The sequence below is a fragment of the Maylandia zebra genome, linkage group LG19 (genome assembly GCF_041146795.1).
Source record: "Maylandia zebra isolate NMK-2024a linkage group LG19, Mzebra_GT3a, whole genome shotgun sequence".
Classification (NCBI taxonomy): Eukaryota; Metazoa; Chordata; class Actinopteri; order Cichliformes; family Cichlidae; genus Maylandia; species Maylandia zebra.
In genome coordinates, this window is record NC_135185.1 from 13,182,824 (window position 1) to 13,208,137 (window position 25,314).

At 38.9% G+C, this 25,314-nt stretch overlaps 1 protein-coding gene across 1 annotated transcript; it reads right to left on the reverse strand.

The window, feature by feature from the left end:
- Nucleotides 1–1,290: 1,290 nt before the first annotated feature.
- Nucleotides 1,291–25,314, reverse strand: tpo (thyroid peroxidase). The gene is made up of 12 exons (XM_076877870.1): nucleotides 25,298–25,314; nucleotides 25,038–25,198; nucleotides 24,686–24,821; nucleotides 23,229–23,358; nucleotides 22,444–22,638; nucleotides 21,185–21,667; nucleotides 10,184–10,442; nucleotides 6,893–7,063; nucleotides 2,443–2,680; nucleotides 2,157–2,365; nucleotides 1,868–2,042; nucleotides 1,291–1,375 (listed from the first exon to the last, which is right to left on the reverse strand). Exons 1-12 carry the CDS (start codon nucleotides 25,312–25,314, stop codon nucleotides 1,336–1,338), a joined length of 2,214 nt encoding a protein of 737 aa, XP_076733985.1. The 3' UTR covers nucleotides 1,291–1,335.

The following is a 25,314-nucleotide window of genomic DNA, read 5'->3' on the forward strand; positions in this document are numbered from 1 at the left end:
GCAAGTGAAACTTAATGCAGCTTTCTAAAAAACATTGTTGATCACAGTTGATTCGTGATTTAACTAGCTGGTCATTTACTTTTTCACACGGTGCCTGGTAGGTTTGGACAGCCTTTTTTCTCCTAATCAATGAAGTCAACATTTAAATCATTTTGTATTTACTCACTTTGGCATTGTCTGATATAAAAATTTGTTTGATGATCTGAAATATTTAAATGAGACGTATACAAAAGAAAACTAATAAATAAGAAACAGGAAAAGTACTTTTATTTAGCATTAGGGGAGAAACTGTACGCCTAAAACATAGTCTTATAAAAATTAGCAGATGGCAACTGGTTATCTTAACACAAGTACAGGGTTCACAGTATGACATTGAAACAGCCAATCAAATAATGATTGACACAGCCATTGGGATGTTCTCCATTACTTTGTGAAGTCCTGTTTTAAAGGTTCAAGTTTAGCATTATGTCATTTTAGCCACCAGTTTAGTTTGGTTTTGTTTGTAATCTGAAGTCACCTTATTTGAATTAGAGGGCAGAAATGTAGCCCAACATATTGTGAAAAAAATTGTTGGGCTACATTAATGAGCTGCTGACCTCGAATTCACTAAATAGAAAAAGGAGAAGTATAAGTTTAAATCACAAAAACCCTGCGTTTTGGGTTCTGTCACTTATCCTACAGTTTTCCTGTAACTCAGATTTTCCTAATAAGTCTGACTTCATGTAAATGAGAATGTTTTATGCTGTTTACATGCATAATAATAAGTGTGTATATTTTTAAATGGTCTATATTGATATACTTATAAGGGATCAAGCAAAATTCTACTATTATACATCTGTTCACAGGTTGGTTTTATTTGAAAGAGTCATTGGAGCCAGGTTTATTTGATATCAGCTGTTGCCAACTTAAGAGGAAACCAACCTGAAACCATTCATCATTTTTTATGTCAACAATGCATGAATACACTTATAGAACAGCTTAATAAAAATGAGCTAAGCGAGAACAACCTGAATGTTTAAGATTGCTGACATAACAGTGAGAGACCCACCTACATTTTGACACTGACAATCTATCAGTGTAAACCTCCAATCAAATTAATCCTTTTGATCATTGAGGTTTAATGTTGACGCAGTTCTCATAATGGTATCTTATTGCGTATTTTATAGTAAGAACATCTTCTGAGAAACACAAACATTTTCCCAGCATTAAACGAATGTGTTCATAGAAAAAAACATACAAATATTTTAATTGTCTTCCTAGAATTACGAACTGCACAGACAAGATTTCAGAACAGAAAAATGCTTTAATGAGTGCAACGTGCTTGCCAAGTTTTTATTAGTGGTGAGTAATTCTCTTATCGTGTTCCCACAAATACCTGAAAACATGAAGGAAGTTTTTTTGTTTGTTTCTTTTTTAAAAAACAGACAAAAAACCAAAACAATGACCGGATTTACAAAAAATGAGAAAACATTTTGTTTACCGTAACAGCCTGAAAGAGGCAGTGTTTGCAAGATCATTTTTAAACACCTGTTATTTGTAATTACCTGATTATACTTTTAACATAATAATAAGTGTGTATAGGCTTACAAGCGTATTGAGTCAGTGATCTTTAGCAAATGGCTCAAACTATGAAGAAACCCTGCTAAAACACTTCACTCTCCTTTAGTACCAGCAGATAGCAGTAAAGCACCACTCAGACAGTAGTTCTGCACAAGCATATACACCCTGCAAAATGGGGAATGTCTGTGGTGCTCAACCAAATCCTACAAAGGTGGATCTGCATTATAAAGTATATTTCAATGTGAATCCCTCACATAAAGTACTGCAGGTAAACATCAAGTAGATAGTTCATAAATAGTTTACATACCTGTTACATTGTGGAGGTTGATTACACCATCGATTGCCCATGCAAACTATGACAGCGGCACCCTTTAATGTGAAACCATGGTAACAAGAGTATAGAGCAACCAGTTTTCGAGATGTAGAGGACAAGATATAATCTCCATTGTTGATCTGTTTAGGAAGGCCACACCGTTTTAAGTCTGGAATTGGGTAAATGTTTCTCGTTAATATGTGGCAGAAAAAAGGAAACCAATTTAAGGCAATGATTTTTTAAATAATAGGCGAAAGATTTGCCAAAAATTTCACAGGCTGACCTTCGCCCATTTCGTCTTTCCAAGCTTCCAAATTCATTGAGGGTATCTGATCACAGGAGACATAATGAGATGGATACTTCCCCAATCTGAAAGGATCAAGAGGAACTTCTCCTATGTCGCTATTATCACAGATCAGATGGGATAGAGAAAATTTTAAAAGTTCCTCCTTCTGTTGCTGGGTAAACACACCATCAGCTTCCCACCAAAACCTGAAAATGAAAAATACACAAGTTTCACTGAAGCCTTGATTTCATTTGAATGTTCAACCTAGACAAATCTTACGTACCTGTCACCATCACGGAGCACTTTCATCTGCCTTCCAATCAGGCAAGCAAAGAGAGGACCAGTTCTTGAGCCAGGCAAAAGCCTTTCAACAAGTCCTCCTGGATATACATCGATGTTGTCGGGATGTTTGTATATGTCAAGTATTCTCTTAGCAACCCTGGAGTCTCCCGCAGCCAGTGACAAATCATCCAATGTCTTAATGCGCTGCAATCCACAGAATTCCCTCCAATCGTTGTATCCTGAAAAGGAATTTTAGCACAGTGTCATTTAAAAGTGGATGTCTTGTCAAGAGTTCTCTTTATGAAGACTACGTACAGGAAGCTATTAAAGCTTAGCTAGAAACAGGAAGAAATGGGACGCCAGCTGTCCAAATAAAACCCATTCAGCAGAACTGCTAGAGCTCACTGCAGCATCGTTTCTCTGATTTCTCTGACACAAAAATATGAGCTTGACCAAATGAAAACAACCCATTGATTTAAAACTAAAGTCTAAGATGGTCTGTCTTGTTTTTAGTTGTGCACAAAGTTGTCTTTCTTATGTTGTATATGTAAAGACATATAAAGATACAAATAAAGAGAGTGAAAAAGATAGTCTTGATAACCGTTTTACTAAAAGTTCCAGGGAAAAGGCATGGTCCTTGGATATGAGATTTAGCACAGCTGCACTGGAACTGCAAAAAGCTTTTTCACATTGGTAATAACTATTCCCAAGAGTCTGATGTGTAAAGTCAGTGGAGTTAAACTAGGCAATGCAAGATTTTGGCACCTTTCAGACACAAGGCAATTCAAAATGCTTCAAAAGATTTAAGTACAGTAAAAAAAGATTAAACTTGCATGGAAAGTCAATAGAATGCATTGCAAAAAAATAGAAAAACGTTGACCTATGAGTGAGCACGAATGCCACAGGCTTTCCTGCTACAGGCATAGGTGCTCTGTGAATCTAAACCAGCACTTTTTACAGCTTTAAATATATTCTCATGCAGCATTATATCACAAAATTAGCATTCAGTTTCTTTTCAAAGGCATGAAATATGAAATAACCAGATAACTTTGAGAACACGTCATATACAGATCAACTGTTGAAAATGTTGAAAAGAATAGCTCAATTTCCATTTTGTCAAACATTACTTGTGAAGCAATTAATACCTTTTAAATTATTTGTTCTCACTTTCATCTTAGTCCCTTTTCAAGTTATCACAAAGCACTTTTTCCCCTCAAGTACAGACGTTGTATTTTAAGTGAATAACAGATTGTGTTCCAGGAGACTCAGTCTGTGCATATTTTCAGTCATTTTCCCTTTGAGATTTCCTGTCATGTAAAAACGTAACTAAGTTGATGCTAGCTTCCCATTCTATAGCTTTAACATCATTGCTAAATGTTAAAGAAAAGTACTGTGACAAAAACGAATGAAAAGAAAAAAGGGAAGCATGTAGAGTGCAGGTGAGAGAATCAGGTGATATTACTTTCTGATTTCCTGAGTTCGTGTCATCATGGAAGCTGGAAGAAATGCCAGACTGCAGGGCAAGTAAAATCCACCTGATTGATATGATTATTAAACTGCCTATCTGATTTAATTATTTATTAACTCAAGATGCAGGAAGCCAGTGACTGGCAACCTATCCAGGATGTACCCCGCCTCTCTCCCTATGACAGCTATATATGCTATGTAGATTGGTTCATTCATGGATGGGTGGATCCTGGTTAACGTGTGCTTATCACAATCAACCACTGCTGGGCTGCTGTGGACAGTGACTTTAAATTGGAACATCAAATTGCTGTAAAACAAGCAGCATAAAAGAAGGCTAAAAACTCATGCGAGTTCTTCCATACAGTATATATGCAGCCCTAACAGATCTCTACAGCTATGCAGATAGTGCTCTCTCACCTGGAAAATGAATCAAAAGATCATTTTTGCTGATTACAGCTCACCCTTTGGTACAGTTCTTCCCCATAAACAAACTGTGCAACCACAGCCTGGATGCCACACTTTTTGCTTTTTTTTTGTTTTTTCTGGCACCCATGTGATTATAATGGATGTGTCCCCTGTTGAGTAGAGGTGACCATTCTTCATATTTAGCAATGGCTGTGGAAATTTGGCATGACATTAAGAATAAAAAAATCAGGAGATCAAATCCAGTCTTTCCACCTTAACCCGACTCACCATACTCTCATTTACTTCCCTTAAGACATGAAGGGATCTGAACAGAACTGCACACAATAACCTAAATCTGACTCTAGCTGCTATGACACTATTGAACTCATCTATCATTCTGCACTAATGCTTCACACGCACCTGGCTGTATAGGATTCTTTCACAGTGCTACTTTCTATATTGCCGTTTTCTTGTGATATTCTGGGGGTTTTTTTTCTTTCTTTCTCATGACTCCTCTTGTGAGGGGATTATTTGAATCTGCAAGTTTGCTCACTTAGAGAAATGCTCACAAAGCAACAAGACCATCAAAAAGCTTGTTGGGAAGATGACAACTGTTGGTGGAGTTGTTTGGAAATGGAAGAAATATAAAACAGCCATCGACAGACCTTAATCTGGAACTCCGTGCAAGGTCTTGTTTCATAATTTTGAGGATGGTGGTGGATCAGCACAAAACTACACAGGAGGAGCTTGTTCATAATCTGAAAGCAGTTGGGACCACCGTCACCACCAAGAACACCACTGATAAGGCACTGCCGACAAGTTCCCCTGGCTAAAGAAGCCATATCTACACGCCCATCTTAAGTTTGTCTGTTTGCCAGTGAACAGAGAAGGCTTGGGGAAAAGTGCTTTGGTCAGATAAATTAAAATTGAGCTCTTTGCAATCAATTCGACCCGTTTGACATAAGAGAGTATGACTCAAAGAGCACCACCCACACAATCAAGCACAAAGTCGGGAACATTATGCTTTGGGGTTGTTTTTCTGCTGCTTCAGTGGACAGGTCCATGTACCATATAATTATCGACAAGAACCTCCTTTACTTTATTAGAACACGATCCTATGGAAGAAGCTGAAGCTTTGAGTTGCCAAACAGAAGCAAAGAAACCTAAAAGTTTTACAGTGTCTTTCGAGTTGTGTAAAAAAAAATGGTGGCAAAGTACAACAAAGGGTTCACTGCAGTGCTTGCCAACAAGGGTTTCCCCACAAAGTAGTAGAGTAAGGTATGTTTTGTTTGGGGATTAAATGCTTATTTCATTCAATGACTCTCTCCATTAAAATAGAACTACCATAAAATTAGAGACAGTTCATTTCTTTCTTTTCTAAGTGGGCAAACTTACAAATTCAAATAGTTATTTTCACCAGTGTATATGAATACAAACTTTATCCTCACAGACTGTCAACTTTAAAAAAGATGCACAGCTATTTCATGCATTGAGGTGTGTGTGTTATATTGATTACCAATCTCAGAAAAAAAGGGACTTAACTTTCAAGCTATAGCTGCAGTCTTTTTTTATACATGTCATAATGAACGTGAAGTTTTGTTTTCCACCACCTGCGTTCTGCCTGTCTGCTCTCTTTTTTGAGCTTTTACCAGCTTGGCGTTCCTCCATGGTGCCTTTTTTTCTTTTCAGGGATAACTTTGATCTTTGTGGGAGCAATGGCATTAATACAGTCAAAACTTTAGAACTGAAACAAGATCATTGACAGGAGCAGAAGGCAGAGCTGGCTTGGGCATGAAAGCTTGGGTAAATAATGCACAGGTGTTTCCGGTGATATAGAGCTTTATGATTGCCTTGGTTTTTATTCTCCTGGTGTCAGGAGAGACGGTAAGAAGAGAAAACGCAGAAATGAGGAGAAAGGACAACATCAGTCACTGATCATGTTGTTTGCATGCTTGGTGAGAGATTAAATAAATTTAATTCCCATACTGTGTTATTATTCCTTTAAATGAACACAAATAGCGTCCCAGAATCAGTGTGAAATGCTCTGGGATGCTCAGGGGAGTGATGTGTTTGATTTGGATCAGCGTAGATAATGTTTTTGTGCTTATCAGGCTTTATGACTCATCTGTCAGCTTTATAATAACAAATCAAGAAAAGCAGGATTGTTTGCCAGATCACTTCTTTTCTTTTTCTTTTTAAACAAATACCAAAATTCATGTTGTTCTTGTATTGTTAGTTTTAAAATTTCACTTCTATATCTACTTCGTCCTTGTGGGCCTACATAGCTCCAAGCTAAAAAGTAATTTATTACAGCACTGCTCATTCCTTATTGTCCACACTGTAAGGAACCAGGAAGCAACAACAGAGTACTCATATTAATGACCACCCATTAAATATGTCAATGGTTTGTCAATGGTCACTAAGAAACACAGTTTGTTGACAAAGGGAAGGACAAATGATGTGGGTTTTTTTTGTTTGTTTTTTTAAACAGGGTGTGGAGTGGTTACTGACGCTTTGATTTGACGAGGATAATCTAATGGCATTTGAATGACAGATCTGACTCTCAGCCAAGATCTTACCTGGGAGGCCGTGATCTCGTCCTCTCTGCAGGTTCAGCGCAGCCAGGTCCATCTGCTTCAGTGTATCAAGGACCACTAGCCTCTCTGTTACTTCATCAACCAACAGCATGTCTGCGCTAACAGCTGACGCTGCAGATCCAATTACGCCTCTCAGGACTGGTTCAATCCCCCCTAGAAACAAAAGCCTATTACTTATTTTTCCAGAGTCATTAGTATTAATTATTATTTATAGTTCATGTGTTGTTGTGGGTTGCTGTTAAGACTGTGACTTTGTATTTCTTTTTTGTTGTTTTCTCTATTAAAAAGATAATATATTGCAATGTTATTAAACTGTGAAAACCTCATTGATTTTTTTGGAATACAGCCCGACTATAATCCAGGGGTTGACCACAATGACAAGAAAAACAACATATGGTTGGAAGGTACTGTTTTCTCTGGACTGGATGCTTTCATTGTTGCTGCTCAGAAATCACTCCCGGGCTTGGATTTGGTACTTCCCAGGGGCCCTCCATTGTCCAAACATTTCTTTTCAGCAAATAGAATGAATGGACTGTTGAGGATGAACATGCTGGTTATCATGACAATACATTTTTATAGTTTTATAAAAGTAATAAACATGGTTTTCAGTTGTAAGGCAACTGAACACAGCAAGGAAGCAGCAAGGTAACAGCTTCAGCCACTGGAGGTCAGCAAAACATCCCAACTGGTGTCAAGATAATATTTGAGGTAGCATAATCCATTTAAATGTGAGACCAGCTGGTGAAGAGCTAAGTAGACCACATTTTATTGTACAATGTCATGGGGTCAGGGCAGTAGAAATAATAGGATCCACAAAGTCAATCTACCCAGATGACATTTCTCAGCAGAAAGGCTGAGAAATGTCATCTCAGTCTTTCTGCTGTGACGCACCCATAGTGAGCATCACAGTGGAGATGCTCACTATGGGTCCCAGTAAGAAAAAGCAACACAAGGTTTTCTGGGTCAGTGAATTGCTGTTAATAGGTTTTTGTGCAGTATGGTTTTAATGTACTATAAATATTATTGTGAATTGGCCATAATATAATATAGTATGAATATTATAATATATAACTATTTGTTTTGTGTTTGTTTTTTATTTCAAAAATGGATGTTGAAGTTTTAAAGTGGATTAAATATCTCTCATTATTTTTATATTACAAAATATCAAATGAGATTCATGAGAACCAATTGCAACGTTCTGACAACCTAAAAGATCGTTTTAACTGCTTCAAAAGACAATGAATGATGACGTATGGAATGGCGATGGCAAGTGGAGGTCGATCGCAGAGCCACTGTGGGGAAAAAATGACACTTTTCACAGTCGCATTCTGTCAGTGCATCAAGCTCCATCCGTGATACTCCTCCAGTGTGTCCAAACAGTGACCCATCAACTTGTTTTTCATTTTCAAGAAGTGGACTAAGTTGCAGAGAGCCAAATCCGACGAGTGGTCCAGGTGGTGAGCGAAGATTCTGTTGGTGTGGGCAAAAAAAAACAAAAAACATCCTGTGTTTTCAGTTAGCTCTGAGCCAGCATGAGATGTCCTTCTGGCAAGCACTGCAGTTCAGATCGTTTCTTCTGAATGCTCTCCCTCAGGACATAACAGTCAAATTTGATACCGGCATTCCCACCCTGGGGGATGAATTTATGGTGCACAGCCTGATGAAGACTAAGGGAAAGAAAGAAAATAAACAAGCATACTCTTGATCTCACTACTCACCTGATGTGCTCAATCTAGGTTTGGAAATTGATCCTTCACACAAAATTTGAGCTAGTTTGAAACAGAACAGAATGTTTGACTTCCAGGATAAAATTGCACACCATATAGCATATGTGGTTGTAACAGTATTTCCAAAAGCATGGTACAGGAATGCTGGAGGCTGTCTGCACATGCCAGAGAACATGATCTTCAATGTGAATTTCAGCCAAGTAAGTGTTCTAATTATTATGGATCTGTTTTTCACACTTTGCACACAGCTATGACCTTAAAATACTTTTCACTGTATGGAAATACAGTGAAAAGTATTTTAAAGTAAAAATGAAAACACCTCAAACTTTTGTAAGCAGACCCAGAAATTCTGATCCTTAGGATATGATAAAAGGTGAGTGTGTCACAGTTGTTCATCGATCCATCCATCCACTTCAGGTTATCCACTTCAACATCACAAGGGAGCTACATGTCGAGCCTATTCCAGCTATCAAGGGGGCAAGAGGTGGGGTGCCAGTCTGTTGCAGCATCAACACAGAGAGTCATGCGCTGACTCATATCTACAACCAATGTAGAATCAGTCGTTAACCTAACCTTATGCATTTGGGGGGGGGGGGGATACTGGAGAAAGCCAGAGTAGCATGCAGACATGAAGAGAACAGCAGAAAGACTGTGCGTGGCATTTCTGATTTTGTTGAGACTCAATGTATCATTTTCATTCCCAGCAGGCAAAAAACTCTAAAAAAAACAAGTATACACAGCCTCAACCTGAATAAGCTGACCACTGAAGTATTTAGTGGCTAGAAAACAACATAATCCAAGTATGAACACTGAACCCACATTCCCCAGTGGTCATGAATACAGGTGGGAATGAATATAATTGTTGTAGGCTTAGAAAAGAAGCTGGTTGCAACATTTTACTTAATAATTTAGACAAAGCATATTATTCTTTTTCAGATTTAAAGACTTAACATACATACAATTGCTCTCTCATATAACCCATCACAATCATCAGAATGATTTACAGTCTTCTTGCTGTTATTTAATATTGAGGAAAACAGTGAATAAAAGAAATGTGGCAAAACAAAATATATGCAAACGTCGGAAAGCTAAGCTACACGGCTGGACCAAACGTCCAAGTGGAAACTTGACACTACTCACTAATACATGTGTCCCTTTGCTGCTGTTTGGGTTTTCAGTTAGTTTGATCATAATGGTCACAATACCAAAATGTTCTGCTGAAAAATGTATAACCTTAATGTTCTGGTCAAATTAAAGAATAGGTTAAAACATGAAGTGGCAATGAATAAAAAAAAGGTCCCTACAGCCTGTACGATCGATTATTCTTCCTGTGAATGGGTGCACTCTGTATCGCTCATTTTCTGGGTTTTTTATAGAAAACAAAAATTCTGATCCTGCTTGTGTAAATTTTTTTAAACTGCATGTATGCAGCTGATTCTGGAGCTGACCTAAAAAGAGTATTTTTCTTCTTCCTCCTTTCTTTCGGTGTGTTTACTGTGCTTGCAGGATGTGTTATTGGTTTCCATTCTCATACGAGTGCACTGACCTTCTTTGACTATTCTCCATGGACTGAATAAAGTATTGTGCAGTCTCAAGTGGGGGAAGCGCTCATCCTCCTGGAAGCTCTCATTCAGTCTGCAGAGGATTGGGGAGATGGTAGCATGGCCGAACCTGAATGCGGCTGCGGCGAACACGTTGGCGATAGAGGGGTCCACAGATGGATCGTATCCCCTGTAGGGACCAATGTAATGTTTGAAGGACTCTGGGCCAATGATTTTTGGAGCATAGTCTCTTAGGGTTATGATCTGGGAATCAAAAAAGAAAACGGATGGACATCAGAAAAAGGGAAAAAGCGCAAAAGATTTTATGTGTCTATCACCAAATTCTAAAGTCTATACTGAGTTTGAATAGAAGCATACTTTACAAATAAATACAAAATATCCTCTTTGAATACCTGAAATGATATCTGTGAATGTGTATATACATACAGCTAAAGGAATCCCTGTAGGATTACCAGTGAAATGTCTACTTGTATAATAACCCTGGCTGTGATTGCACGCTTGTTTCCTCACGGTTTACTGCAGAGAATTTCATCTGTCCTCATCACTATTTATAAATGCCTCACTTCAGCACCCGAATCTCGACTCATGTCACAAGGGTGCAACCCCACACACACAAAAATGCACGGAAGCCAACACATACATTAGTGAGATATCGTCCATCATTTTTACATCAGTTAGTTATTTATTGCAAAGGAAGCACTGGAACCACACACAGTAAAATAACCAATTTGGATTTTATGCACATTTTTTAGATGAAATGATTAGAGCACAATGGGAAAGATGGAAAAACCAGGTATTCCCCTCAGGGTTTATGTGGCCCACACAACCTTCACCAATACAGAGTTTAGCAGGTCTAAACTCTGTACTGCCTAAACAGAAAAAAACAGGAGGAAAAAAGAAAAGTCAGAGAAAAGTCACAGTGACAACTGACAGAAAATCAGCTCAAATTCATATAAGATTTTTTATGAACTCAGGCCACATCACATCTGGAATTTGGCTCCTGGAAAAACAATTCAAAGAGGTTTTGAGCATGACCGAAAAGTGAGAAAAAAAACTTTCCTCAGGTTCAAGACAAGAAACTGAAGTATCTACCAAGTACAGGAGCCCAGTGAGTCATATATTACAGGATAGTAACCAAAACCATATATTAGACTATTGTAGTCCACCAATTACAGATCAGACAGGCTGATCAGACATTACATTAAAACTATCAACAAGTGAAGTTAATAAAATTCATCATCATATTAAACTGGAATGTGCTGCTGGTAACACTGATGCAAACCGTTTACTCATTCCATGGTGACTCAGGCAGCCTTCCATTGCAGACACATGCAGATACATCACAAAACTGCAAAATAATTACTTAAAAACAGGAAATATCCCAAGGTTTGAACCCTCAATCCACAGAGGGCCCACTTTACAATTCACAGGTTGCAAAGGACCAACTGTCAAACACCTTAATGGATCTCATTTCCAGGCCTCAGTGGGTCAAAGCTGTTTTAGCAGCGTGAAGGCCACGTATACAATCTTATGCAGGTGGTTTTCATGTTGTGGCTGATGAGTGTTGGGTTTAGTATTCCATTTAATGAGCTTGTGCTTGTGTTTAACCTTTCACACACTTCATTTTATCTCCTTTACAACATGCCAGGCTTTTTTTTTTTTTGCTTGAAATTTATTCCTCACCTTCTAATTCACCCAGCTGCATTATAAGAAGAAGGCTCCTGGAAATGTAATCCATACTGTACTAGGGGTTAAAAGCCAGGCTATCATGGGATGGCCTTTGATTTTTCTGGCTTGGAGAAAGCCCCAAACCTTAATAAAAGTGCAGTACGGAATTTTAAAAGAGCTCCTTTAATAAAATATCAAGTAAATTCACAGAATTATTTTCTAATTGTTATTGCACGCTGTATGATTTGCAGTTGAATTGCATTTTTCAGATAATGAAGCTCATAAATGTGATGCTGTTCAACAGCTGAGGCTCTTACTTAATGGACTGAAGCACTTTAGGCGAAGCAGGTCTGGCCCTTCAAACTGTATCGTTTTTTTTTCTCCTTTCTTTTTAACAATAATTCTCCCGCTATGTCTCTCCCATTTTACAACTAAATAGAACATAATGATATTGCCTCTACACTTCTGGAAAAGCAAAAGCCCTTCACAACTGTGCACTGTAATTGAAGTCAGAATGAAACCAGATGTTGTTAGCTGATCATTTCTTGTTTCCTGCAAATAATAGACTTTCTCTCTGTATTGAAATGGCTTCTGACCTTTCAGTCTGTTTGTTCTGCAAGTCTTGTAGAGTGATGTTTTGAAATGGCTGCCCACAAACAGTCTACTGGAAACAAAGTACGGATAGTTTCACCTGCCTGCTCCCCACTGTTTTCACTCACAGCCTGAGCTGCAGATTTTATGTTACTTTTTTAGTACATGGGAATATTTAATGATACAAAATAATAACACAAACCTTTTGCTGACTCGGGTGTAAAGCTTTTCATTAAGTTGTTTCCATATGGTGACCTGTTTTCTTCTAATTAGAGTACGTTGTGAGTGTGTGCATTTCTGGCTTTGATTTTTATCTCCATGCTAAAATGTGTAATCTTCAAAGAAATGTTTTCTGTATATACTTTAAACACACCCAGTCTCTGTTAGTGTTGTAGCATACCCGGTGTAGGAGGAGCAATGCAGTACGACAGCCACACGGTCAAAAAATGTAAACATTGTTATTTGCTCGAGAACATATTTGCTCGCATTCCTGTTGATGTCCAACCAGAAGAAAACAAATCTCCATTTCTATGCCAATCAGTTAAATTAGATTTTTATAATTAGTATTCCAGTACAGTTAGAATGGAGGGGGCAACTGACCAATATTTTTGGATTGATAACTCTGACATAAACAGTGTAGCCACAGAAACATACTACGTCTGCAGGTATGCATCAACTGGCATCCGCCTTAAAACACTTCCCAGCCTAATTGCTCGCTACAGTACCTTTGGCCTGAAAGTGGGTTTTTCTGTTAGCAATTACTGATGTAGTGCATAATTTAAAGCATTAAAGTTGTGCTTTTACAGTAGCTTGTCAAGAATAATGCAAAATGAAAACAGCATTCTAAAAAACACTCACCCCGTGTGAGCTTGTTTGTCGGGAACAGCTGCAGGAGGATTTTAAAGTGGGGTGGAGGGGGTGGAGGGCTTCGTGAGAGCTGTTGGGATTCAACCATATGGACCGAAAAGCACAACAAGGAGCTGATAGCTGCTGAAAGGACTGCAGTTAGATGCTTTTCCCCCCAGAGGGACACAATTACAGCAAACTTCCACATTACAGGAAGACATTTCAGTCCTGATATTAAAGATCCTTCTCAGTGGCGCTGCTATGTATGCCTCAATTATTATTAAGAATTAGAAGTTAATAGCTGTGGCAGGTAAGTTGTTTAGACAAGTGTTACTGAATGGTTTCTCGAACACTCTTGCATCTCGAGTGACCCTGTTTAGTTCCTATCTGTTTATTTTGGTTGGTTTCTTTCTCACCTGATCAGTGATTGACAACGTTAACGACGCCTACATCAAGTTCCAGTATTTTTATTTTGCATACAAGAGCTCACGCTTAATGGAAATGAGTCACTGTTAACAAAATTAGTTTCATCTGTGTTTTTTCTCTGTTGGCTCCACAGAAAATGTCTACTGTGGAAAAAAAGCAAACATGTTTGTTTTTTTTCTCTAATTAACAACTCATTAGACTGAAAACCTGATTAACCGTCAACATTTTTACCAGAAAAAGGCACAAAAACTACACCAGTTCCTGAAAACTGAGAATGTCTATGAATAGTCAGATTTGCTTAGGAAAGTTTCACAATTAAAAGCTGGTCAAAATTTCTAAATAATAAGGAAAGGTGGGTCTTTATTACATCTTTTACCAAAAGATTCACTGGACTATCCTTCCTATGAAATGAAAGCAGATAATTACTGCTCTAATTCATGAAAACAGTAAACAAAATGAAGTGGTGCAGATCATGTCAATCTTAAATATAAGCATGTTTTCTGTTTCATGCCATAACCTGCTGATATGTTTTCCATTTTCAAAAATATCCTGTTAAACCCAACGTGATGCTGCTGTAATAAAATCTGCTACTTGTCCAGTTGCTGCCTTGCATGAAGAAAGTAGTGGTTAATAAGTTCTCTAAATCCAGAATATACAGCGTACTAACTGATCGAAGTTCATCTATTTCACGGTCCTGAGTCTTATCTCTTGCAGTTCTCTATTTAGTCCTTTGAGAATATTTTCTCCTGGTGATTCTGACTTCAACTTTTCTTCAGTTCCTTATTTGACGACTTTCGTTCCCTTCGTATCCTGTCTGTTCTAGTCTCATCTTTGTGCTCTGTCTTCTGTATAAAGTCTTTCTTGTCACTATGTTCGTTTCACTCACTATCTTTTTTTCAAGTATGCATTCCTGCATTCTGTTACTTCCTGTTTTATTTTGATAGTCTCCCTTCTGTTATGTTCAGTTTTGCTTCCCTTGTCTCATCAGTTAGATTCAGTTCAGCTGTGTGATTTTCCCCCACACATGTCCACTACCACAGTCACCCTCCTGTGTGTACAACGTCTCAGTCTCCCTTCTCAGAGTGTCAGTTCACCTTCCCTCTGCACTTCTGATGTCCCTTCAGATCAGCTGAGGTAGGTGATTGATCTAAATAATTTTACATTGTTTGTAGAAATCTTAAACAAGGAAAGGAGAATGGAGTTGCATTAGATCATGAAAAATAAGCATATTGTTTTTAGTTTATTATTTCTGGCATATGTTGCATTTTTTTAGTCCAATCTCTGGAATGAAGTGATATTTGAGGACAACAGGTAAAACTGTTGCTGTAAGGAAAAATGCATATGTTGTAGTCCATCTTCTGAACTTTGGGCTTTCATGCGTTTCATACATGCTTTATACAGTCGAGTGTAAAAGCAGCCCGATCCCCTGAAGTCTGTATGAATTTTCCTTTACATGTTTCCTTTCACTTTAAATAATTATTCGATCACAACTTAGCGACTCCTAATCCGGGACTAGATGGTGGATGATGATATTTACTAGAGCTGGGAGATACTGTAATGGTGACTCATTTGGACAATGATTAATTCATAATGATCTCATCCTACCTTTCTTCACAAGTACGTTCTCTGATTCAAACACTGAGAACATTAATCAAACATTAAGTCATCACTGGTTGCTCCAACATCAGTTTACATCAAGTAGTAAACCATCATACCAGGTATTTACTCAGTCGCCCTTAATTACTTCAAAGTTACTCCATCAGTATCAAGCTGTTGCTGTCAAGCCTCATACTTTCCAAATGCTTGTGGGATTACATTTTCTACATCTGAAAAAACAGATCTCCTAGTCTGCAGGCCTTGCTAAAAACAGTCAACAAATCTGTCATGTATTAAAAAGTGCCTTGTAGTTTAGTTTTGAATTCTCTTACTCCCCCCCCTTCTGTACTACTTTAATTCTTTTTTTCCTCCCCCTTTTGTTAAAATAGATAACGTTACATTCTGCTGGTTTGCAGGCTGGTCAGACTAGATAGTCCCTCACTTTTCACTCTGCTTCCAATACAGGGATTTTCCAAGCTGGTCATAGCTTCAGTATGTAAATCCTTTACCTGCCTTTTATGCTTCACCCTCCCAAATTATTTAAAGAACCCTTCCACCTTAGGCCATCTCTTTTTAATATTGTAAATCTCTTTCCCCTAGCATTGTCCCTGAGTCACCTGAAAATACTAGTTTCTAATCCACTGCTGTTGTCAAATGTCAGCACACAAAATCTGACTTATTTTCCCCTTGCTAATAAAATGTTTGGGGAAACTTTAAGATAGCGCCAGGGTCACCGCTCCCCTTCGGTATAAGCAACAAATCCTTTGCATTCAATCATAAAACATTTTCTTTTTTTTTTTTTTTCTTTTTTTTAAATGACATCAGAAACAGCAGTATGCGACATTACGTGATGGCAGAGCTTCAGTTCATCCTTTGTCATTTTTTTTTTTTTTTTTTTTTTTAAATAAATAGGACAGGGGGAATGAATGAGAGAAAGAGGGGGAGAGAAAGAAAGAAAACCAAAGGGGAGAAGAGACGGTGAGAAGGGGGGGAAGAGAGAGAAAAAAAAAAAGAACTCCTGGGTCACCTGTATGGAGAAAAAAAAAAAAACAAACAAACAAACAAACAGAGGAGACAGCAAACAACAAAGAGCAACATAATAATAGAGAAAACAAAGCACCATCACAATAAACTAGCTAGTCATAGATATCAATATTTACTAAATAATAAACGATATTGTGCAGCACGCAAGATAGACAGCGCACAGTGTGCTTTGAGGCAGCAGCCAAGAAAGCTTTAGTCCGCGTCTGTGAATACCCATGTGTGCATACCTGTGTGGATCAGCATGCTTGCATTCCAAAGGTTTCTCCATGTAATGATCTGCTAGGGAGTGTGGGGGGGCCACAGCCCCGTCCTCCAGGGTGTGAAGCGGGTATGGAGGAGATCAAAACTCCAGACATCCAGAGGCCCCCAGAACACAAGAGACCATGGAAGACCAACAGAGGGGCAGCCGCGCCACTGTCCCAGTAAGAGCTGAGGAGAGTCCCAGATGAGGGCTCGCCCAGCAGCCGCGGAGCAGAAGTCAGGGGGAGTTGCAGTGACGCGCCCGTGAGCTCCGCCGGCCCCCAGCTGTGCCTGAGTGACCGAGCCCCAGGCCGAGAGGCCGGGGGCACCCCACCTCCAAAGTGGTCAACAAATCTGTCATGTATTAAAAAGTGCTTGTAGTTTAGTTTTGAATTCTCTTACTCCCCCCCCCTCCCCCCCCCCCCTCTGTACTACTTTAATTCTTTTTTTCCTCCCCCTTTTGTTAAAATAGATAACGTTACATTCTGCTGGTTTGCAGGCTGGTCAGACTAGATAGTCCCTCACTTTTCACTCTGCTTCCAATACAGGGATTTTCCAAGCTGGTCATAGCTTCAGTATGTAAATCCTTTACCTGCCTTTTATGCTTCACCCTCCCAAATTATTTAAAGAACCCTTCCACCTTAGGCCATCTCTTTTTAATATTGTAAATCTCTTTCCCCTAGCATTGTCCCTGAGTCACCTGAAAATACTAGTTTCTAATCCACTGCTGTTGTCAAATGTCAGCACACAAAATCTGACTTATTTTCCCCTTGCTAATAAAATGTTTGGGGAAACTTTAAGATAGCGCCAGGGTCACCGCTCCCCTTCGGTATAAGCAACAAATCCTTTGCATTCAATCATAAAACATTTTCTTCGTTACTTTTCATGAAGAATGTACACACGCTTCCTTCATCATTAATCGCCCTCTGCCTGAAGCTGAAAGGAATAGTCCAATCAGTCATTGTAGTGCACAACGTGCCTGCACCCAACACCACTGAGATGGTAACAGTTTCTGCTAAGCTCTGAAGCCTGGCCTGCCACAAAATGTGTGATCTCATCTTTAGCAGTAGTAAAAAGCGTATCTATTGGATAATAAAGACACGTAAAAATAAATAAAATGAGAGAGCCATCATAGCTGTGATGCCATCTGTTACTTCATTATCAAGAACCTACAAAGAAAGAACAGACTCGTGTTTTGTTTGGAGCAAAACTGAGGAAATGTAGCTGCTTGCATTTACTGGCTGTTTCTGTGGACTGGAGGGACACAGTGCTACAAATACACTGACCAGTTCAGTGGATACGTCAGTTTCCAATTTGAAATCAGGCAGATAATTAACAGTAATTATTTGGGGACATGTTTCTGCACAAATTAATGGTAGCTAGGTTTCTTAGCTGTTTGGTGCTGGGCAAGATTCTTAGAGGAAGCTTTAAAACAACTGCTGGGTAAAGGTGTTGACTGGAAAAAAAATAAGGTGATTCACATGATAATTTTCTGTTGTTCTGTCTCTAGCGACTACAAGCAGAGACTTGCAAATATGTATAATATTAATGTGAACAGTGTTTAAGATAAAATGGTTCCCTGCAGCCAATTTATACCAATTTATGGGCTTAGGAGTTGCAGTTTTCAGATATGAAAACTGCAGCATCACCAGCAATGACAGCAAAGCAGGGAATTCCATGGCTGGTTGATCCTCACAGTCATCAGACTTAAAACAGCAGCTGTCAGGGTCGGACAACTTCTGAATTCATTAAATCAGCAGAGCTTTCCCCATAGAGAAGGCTTTTCACTGTTTATCTTCATAATGTCTCGCTCAGCTCGCAGAGGGAACTGTCATTCTTATACATGGTGCTAAAACAAGAACTCCATCTTCACTTACTGTAAACGGCACAAAAAGCCACATTGCTGAAGATCTCACACGCTTCATCAACCCTAACTCAAGTTTAATTTATTTCTCGACCTCGGAAATCGAGTAGTTGCTGCTTTGGAGCTGTTAGTAATAACCTCAGATACTACTGCAAAAAGACTTATTGAAATAATGCTATTGTTACAGGGACTTAACAACATTGAAGCTAGATAACACAAATCAATTTAACTACAGGCACGTCTTAAAGACATAAATGTCTCGCGTAATTTTCTTTTTCCAAATTCAGACCAAAATGTAGTTATTGTACTGTGCTATAAAGGTCTCAGAAACATGGAGTCTAACAAGATACGCACTCGGGATGGGATTACCTTTGCCACCAGAAACACAGTGAGGAAACTTGGAGTGATTTTTGATCGGGAGAAGTCAACATTCATCTTGAAAACAATGCAGGACTGCTTTCTTTTATCTGATCAGTGAAAAAGAGAAAATCCTCTAAGTGATGTTGAAAATCTAGTTTGTGCTTTTGTTACTTCTTCAGTAAGGTCTTGAATAATTAGACCAGGGGTCCCCAATCCCAGTCCAGGAGGGCCGGTGTCCCTGCAGGTTTTAGATGTCCTTGATCCATCACAGCTGATTTAAATGGATAAATTACCTTCTCAACATGTCTTGCAGTTCTCCAGAGGCCTGGTAATGAACTAATCATGTGATTCAGGTGTGTTGACCCAGGGTGAGATCTAAAACCTGCAGGGACACCGGCCCTCGTGGACTGGGATTGGGGACCCCTGAATTAGACTGTGGTTCACTAAATGCAGACTGGGAGGCAGAGCCTTCAGCTTTCAGACCTCTCTCCTGTGGAACCAGCTCCCAGTTTGGTTTCAGGAGACACACACCCTCTCTATTTTTAAGGTTTCGTTTTTGATGAAGCATATAGTTGAGGCTGTATCAGGCGACCCTGAACCATCCTTTAGTCTCACTGCTACAGACCCATACTGCTATTGTACCTACAGTGTCACTTTTTAATGTCAGATGAAATGACATGATAAAGTGAAAAACACAGTAAATGGAGACAATGTTGTCTAAGACACTTTTTCTGCCTCAGCTTTAGGGATACAAGATTTTTATTTTTAAAAAGTGTATAGGATATAAGTTTCTATACTTGTAGATTGTCACAAGAGCGTACATGTTGTGTGTTGTTTTATTGTATGCCTGCAATTTCTGTGCATCACAGAAATACCAGAGTTTGTTTTCCATGTGCACAGCAGCTTCAGACACAATACAGTCAATGCTGTTATAACCTCGAGTAACTTCAAATGAAAAGAATCGCTTCTTTTCTTTTATACATCTCATTCATATCAGCTCTCCCACGTAATTGTGACACACTCGCATCTGCAGACTCTGAAATCACTGTGCTCATAAATGCTAGATTAGTTTGTTCCCCCTCAGGCATCATTTGTGTTACTCGGCAGAAGCTTTATAGCTGCGAATCACAGTAGCTTTTATTTTCATCATATTCTGCGTCTAGTGTCGTAGCTACGCTTATTTAACAGCGCTGGTGATAGAGGATGGTATGTCCAGATTTTAAAGTCTAAAACGCCCCACTACGTGTGAATCCATTAGAACTTTAGTGGTCTTGCCTTCACATAGATTAGAGCACAACCTGCATTTCGTTTCATTTCTAAACCATCCCTCTCAAATTTGATCTAGTACCCTTTTGAAGCTTTTTCAAAGGTTAGCGTGCCTGTGAATGCAAACGGTGCTTCTTCTGTGGTAATACTAGGCAGTTAATGTTAAACATTAAATAGCAGAAATTGAATTATGTTTGTTTTCCTTGAGCGGCCAAGCATGCAAAACTGAAAGTAGCTTTAGGGTGGGTGTTTGTTCTTATCCTCCTGCTGTTTGTTCTTATCCTCCTGCTGTTTGTTCTTATCCTCCTGCTGCTAAACTAATTTCCCCTTGTGGGACAATAAAGAAATTGAATTGAAATTGAATTGGACAGGGGTTTGACAAATTTTAGATTTAGTTTTAAATGACTAAAATCACTATTAGCCTACTTGAGATGTTTATAATAAAAACAAAATTGGCAATATAAAAAGTCACACAGGCCTGGAGACGGTTGGCAACCACTGGTCAACTAGGAAAAATGTATTTCTTGACCGGTTGGCGAGTGGCTGCTGGAAACTGCTGACTATCAACCTCATGTGAAGGCAGGTGAATCTGGTCACAGAGAAGGTGCTGTGACACAAACTTTCCTGTGACTGCTTTGGTTACTTGCACAGTACTGCAGTTTGCATGGGAGATGCTGACTCATCGCAAGTACTTGCAAAGTAGCCTTGAGAGTGCGAAAACTTGAAAGAGAAAAAGTGTGATGCAACCTGGAAATACAGAGTTTACAGTGCTGAAAGCTTTTTTGCCTTTCTGCTGCAGATTGCTGCTACATTTCAAAATGTGCAACTTTTATTCTGAAATGACAGATTGCAGACTTTGCATAAATGAATCTGAGCAGAATCCAAAATATTAGCCTAATGAATTCATCAAATTAATCAGTCTAATTACCTTTGTGTGCCTACTTGAGTGCTAGTAAATTAACATTTTGGATACTTTCTTTTAAATTCAGTAGTTTGTTCCATGAATCACATGAAATGTCAACTGAAACTGAATTTTTTGTGTCACTTTTTACATCTGATTCAGTTGGGTTTGGTTGTCACTTACCTGGTGCAGTGCACCTATGATCTTACGAGTCTCTTGGTATATCATCTCTGGGCTCCAGTGACCGTTGATGTGTTTCAGTGCCTCTGCAATTCGATTGTGTTCTCTGAGCCACAGCGTGTGCAAAGAAGTCAGAGGCAGACCTTCGCTGACCCGGTTGTCTCCTGCACTGAAGCATTCAACTCTTTCCCCTTGCAGATCTTGGTGGCAGGCTGATGGCAGCTTGGTTACAAATGGGAGATAAGGCCTTCCTTTTGGATCTTTGAATCGGGCATTGACAGCAAGTTTTCCATTACGGCCAGGAAGGTCACGAAGGAAGCTCTCCAGCTTTTGATTGTGGCCGTAGACAGCAGAAGCATCAATGAATGAAGTCATGGCATTGAGCTGTTGTCGCTGCAGGGCTTGTCTTATACCAGACTGAAAATTGACAAAGCAGTCTGATGTGGAGCGAAAAAATGGCATACAGCCTTGTAGACCATCATTCATCTGCAGAGAGGATAGAATCATTTACTGATCATTTAGTGCTTCCGGTAAACTTTAAACTACTGCTGATCTACCACATGTATTTGTTGTCGTCTTTGTCATGGAATTTTGAAGGCCCAATTCACATTTGGAAAAGTAAACGTATGTAATATAAAGCAATGCCTTATCCCAGAGTGAAAGGTGTCATTTTGTCAGATGTCACCTGCAAAGTAGGATGGCATTAAAAAGGACTGACTGGGCTCCTGCTAATAACTAAAGGCAGTTGGAGAAGTTTATAACTCTGGGCAGGTGACCGCTTGTCATCTAGCTAGCTGTAACATCTATGCATGGTGTGAGATTTTTCTCATGCACTCGGTCTCCAGATTACCATGGCTTCCATTTTTTCCATAGTTTAAAGCTAGCTGTCATACAAGTACAGAGGGTCCTATAGTACAAACAGGCCTGGTGACAAAAACATTAACACCATGCTCTTGAACTTTTCAAACAAGGATGCACAGCTCTGTCCATCACCACCACCAGGGAGTTCATAGCAACAGAGATTTTAAAGTTTGTTTGTTTTTAATGTAAATGGGTTTTTTTGGGAAGTACTACAATGAACCTATTACTGTGTTATTTTATGTATTTAAATATGTGATTATCTCAGGATCAAACTGGGTGAGCTTCACTGGGCTGCTATTGTGCAAAAGTCCAGGAAAAAAGGGATTTTTTATTTTTTTTTATTTTTTACACAAACAAGTGCAAGCAACAAAAATAAAGAAAATGATGGATTCTCTGTTTACCTTAATGGGAAAGCACGGATGCACATTTTCACACGTTTTTAAACAGTCCACATCTGACCCATCGGTGCTGGTGCTTTGAGGCGTCAGGGTTATGTCATGGGATATATACTGGCCCCAGTCCGCCAGCAGCTGAGAGTAGGAATCATCTTTCCATTTAGAAGCACTCGTCATTATTTCCCTGCTGACTGTCCGGGCCTGTAGACAAAGCAGGATTTGTATTTTGTAGTGCTCAAGTAATGCAACACATGAAGTATCAAGATGTTGTTCACTCACTGTGAGTCAATAAGAAATGGAATATTAGGACTCTGATTTATTATCTGAAACACTGTAGTAAATTTCAGCAGTCAGATATGGTGGTAAACTGTTGGCTGGATACAAGTGATGCATATTTGATGAGTTCTCCAACTAAAGGCCCTCACTCTGTGTAATGAATGCATAAATTAGGACTAAAATTGAATTCAAGTGTGAGCAAAACGGTTTCATCTGCTTTTTTGGAAGAAATTATGTTTATCCACATGATAAGAAACCAACTGTTTTTAGGTTATGGATGTAGTGTATACGCTAGATGCAATATATAAATGCGGTTCTAATCTATGTCATCTCACACTCTCCTGTGCTCTTCCTAAATTGCTGTGGACGTTATCTGCTGTGAAACAGGTGAGGAAAAATAAATGAAATGCTACATTAACTCAGGGTTTTGCAGGGCGAGCCGGCTTCATTTCTACATTTCTGTAATTTATCCACCAAGACTTTTGTGTCTGTTGGACCGGTATTTTGTAGATTACCGGGGGAAGTTGGAATCCATTATGGAGCCGTTCTGGGTTCCAGCCTTTTGGTTCGCTCTCCCCGTCTTCGTATTCAGCTGGTAGCCATCTGACCAAGGCAGTGTTGGCTGCTCCCCAGCGAGGATTTTGCCTGACAAAGAGAAACATGAAGTGTGTCCAAAAATACTGCCATGCAAAACTGTATAACCCCTTACTGAAAGCATCATCCAGTTTACTGGATTATTAAGGTTTAAAATGGTGCATTCAGTACATTCATATAAATTAAATGTACAGAAATGACAGTATCTGTTTTGACGGTTAGTTTGTGGTTATGATCCTGTGAGAAACATCATCGTTGCTGCACATTGACTTAGGATCATTGCAACAGCATCATTTTTATGCTCTTAAATGACTGTTTAAAACCAAAAAGGATTGCAAGAACCTGTCATGTATTTATTTTTTTGTTGCCTTTTGCCTCCTCGTCAACAGCTGGCACACACACACAAGATAACAAGATAACTTATCAGCTGGCGGCTGACAAACATTTCATAGTTCCAGCTTCTTGATTTGAGAATTTTCTACTTTCCTTTTAATTAGACATCACAAGCGAGGGAAGAAACCAAATGATAATAAATGCTCATAGGCAAAACATGCCCTCCTTTATCACCATAATTTACAAAATTAACATTATGACAACATTAAGGCTGAAAACTAGCATTTGACACCAATCTCTTTAGGAAAGTAAAGTAACAAGGAGTCACCCCCCCCCCCTTTTTTTTTTTGGCCATTATAAAAAAATATATATATATATTTTTTATTTTTTTAAATAACCCCTGTGCAAGGGTTCTAAAGGGTGAGTTTACCCACAGAGGGCAAGACTGCCTTGCACCAGGCAGAAAATATACTCTTTAAAGCTGTAAAGTGGGGTCTTTAAAATGGGCAAACTATAGGCTTTCACATGCTTTTGAAGTCGGACTCAAGTGGGCAGTGGAGGAGTGGAAGTTTTTGAAGGGGCTTAGCTTAGGAAGCAGGTTCACCTGTTCCCCTGCGAGGAAGAGATCGTGGCTCGTGTTGCATTTCAGTAATTAAAAATAATGAGAAATTATGAATATACAAATTATTGATGAATCAACATTTGAAACTTGACAGGTACTTGAATATTCAAGAATGTTGACTAGTTCAGGAAGTTTTTATTTTTAATTGTTTGAGAAATGCTTTACTAAAAACAGCATGCAGTGAAGTGAACATAACTAAATATATTTCATTAAGTTTAAGATGATGCTGATGATTATTAATACATTTATTTGCTACCTGTATGCATCGAAACTATCAAAACAGATAATGGCTTTTCTAATCCTGACATACTGTAGTTTTGCCTGGAGGCCTAATTAATGTGCTTGCTAAGACAAAATTTACATTGGATATGAAATGAAGTTTTCATTTAGGGGAAACGGTTGTTCAGATGTCATTTTAACTACCTGTTGTTGCAGAGTCCTGATATCAGTCGATACTTGTAGAGATGGGTGTACCGACAGGTGGCTGGACTTGTAGGAGGACATTTTGACAGCTCTGCAATCAGCTTCAAATGTTTCCATGACAACAGTTGTTCTTGAGCTAGAGTAACAAAGCAGGCAGAGTTGGACTGATTGATATGAAACTTTTAAATCTGAGCAAACATTATTGAAATTCTGTTGCTGATCATGTGTGGCCGGTTAAACTGTTTTACAATGACAGAACTAGTAAAGGTGGTCTGACTAAAAATGTAATGAAAACTTTTCTAAATGTTCCATCCAAGGTGAAACCGAGTTTCCTAAAAGAAAGTAATTCTACCGGGTGTTGTGAGCTCCTGATTATATCTCTGTTTCACTTTCTTCTTTAGGACACGAAGAGTCTTTTGGAAAACCTCTGCAGCCCTAGAAATGTGCTTCGTCTCAGGGTCGGCTTGCCGAAAAAATTTAAGCATGTGTTGGGAAGCTGAGGGTTTGGTCCACCTAGCGAGAAAAACAGATAAAAGGGCAGTTAGAGTTCCTTTGATCCTTTTCTGCACAGATTATTTGAGGTAAAACTGAGGCGTATTACCGTTGCCTGACGTCGAGTAAGTCTTCAT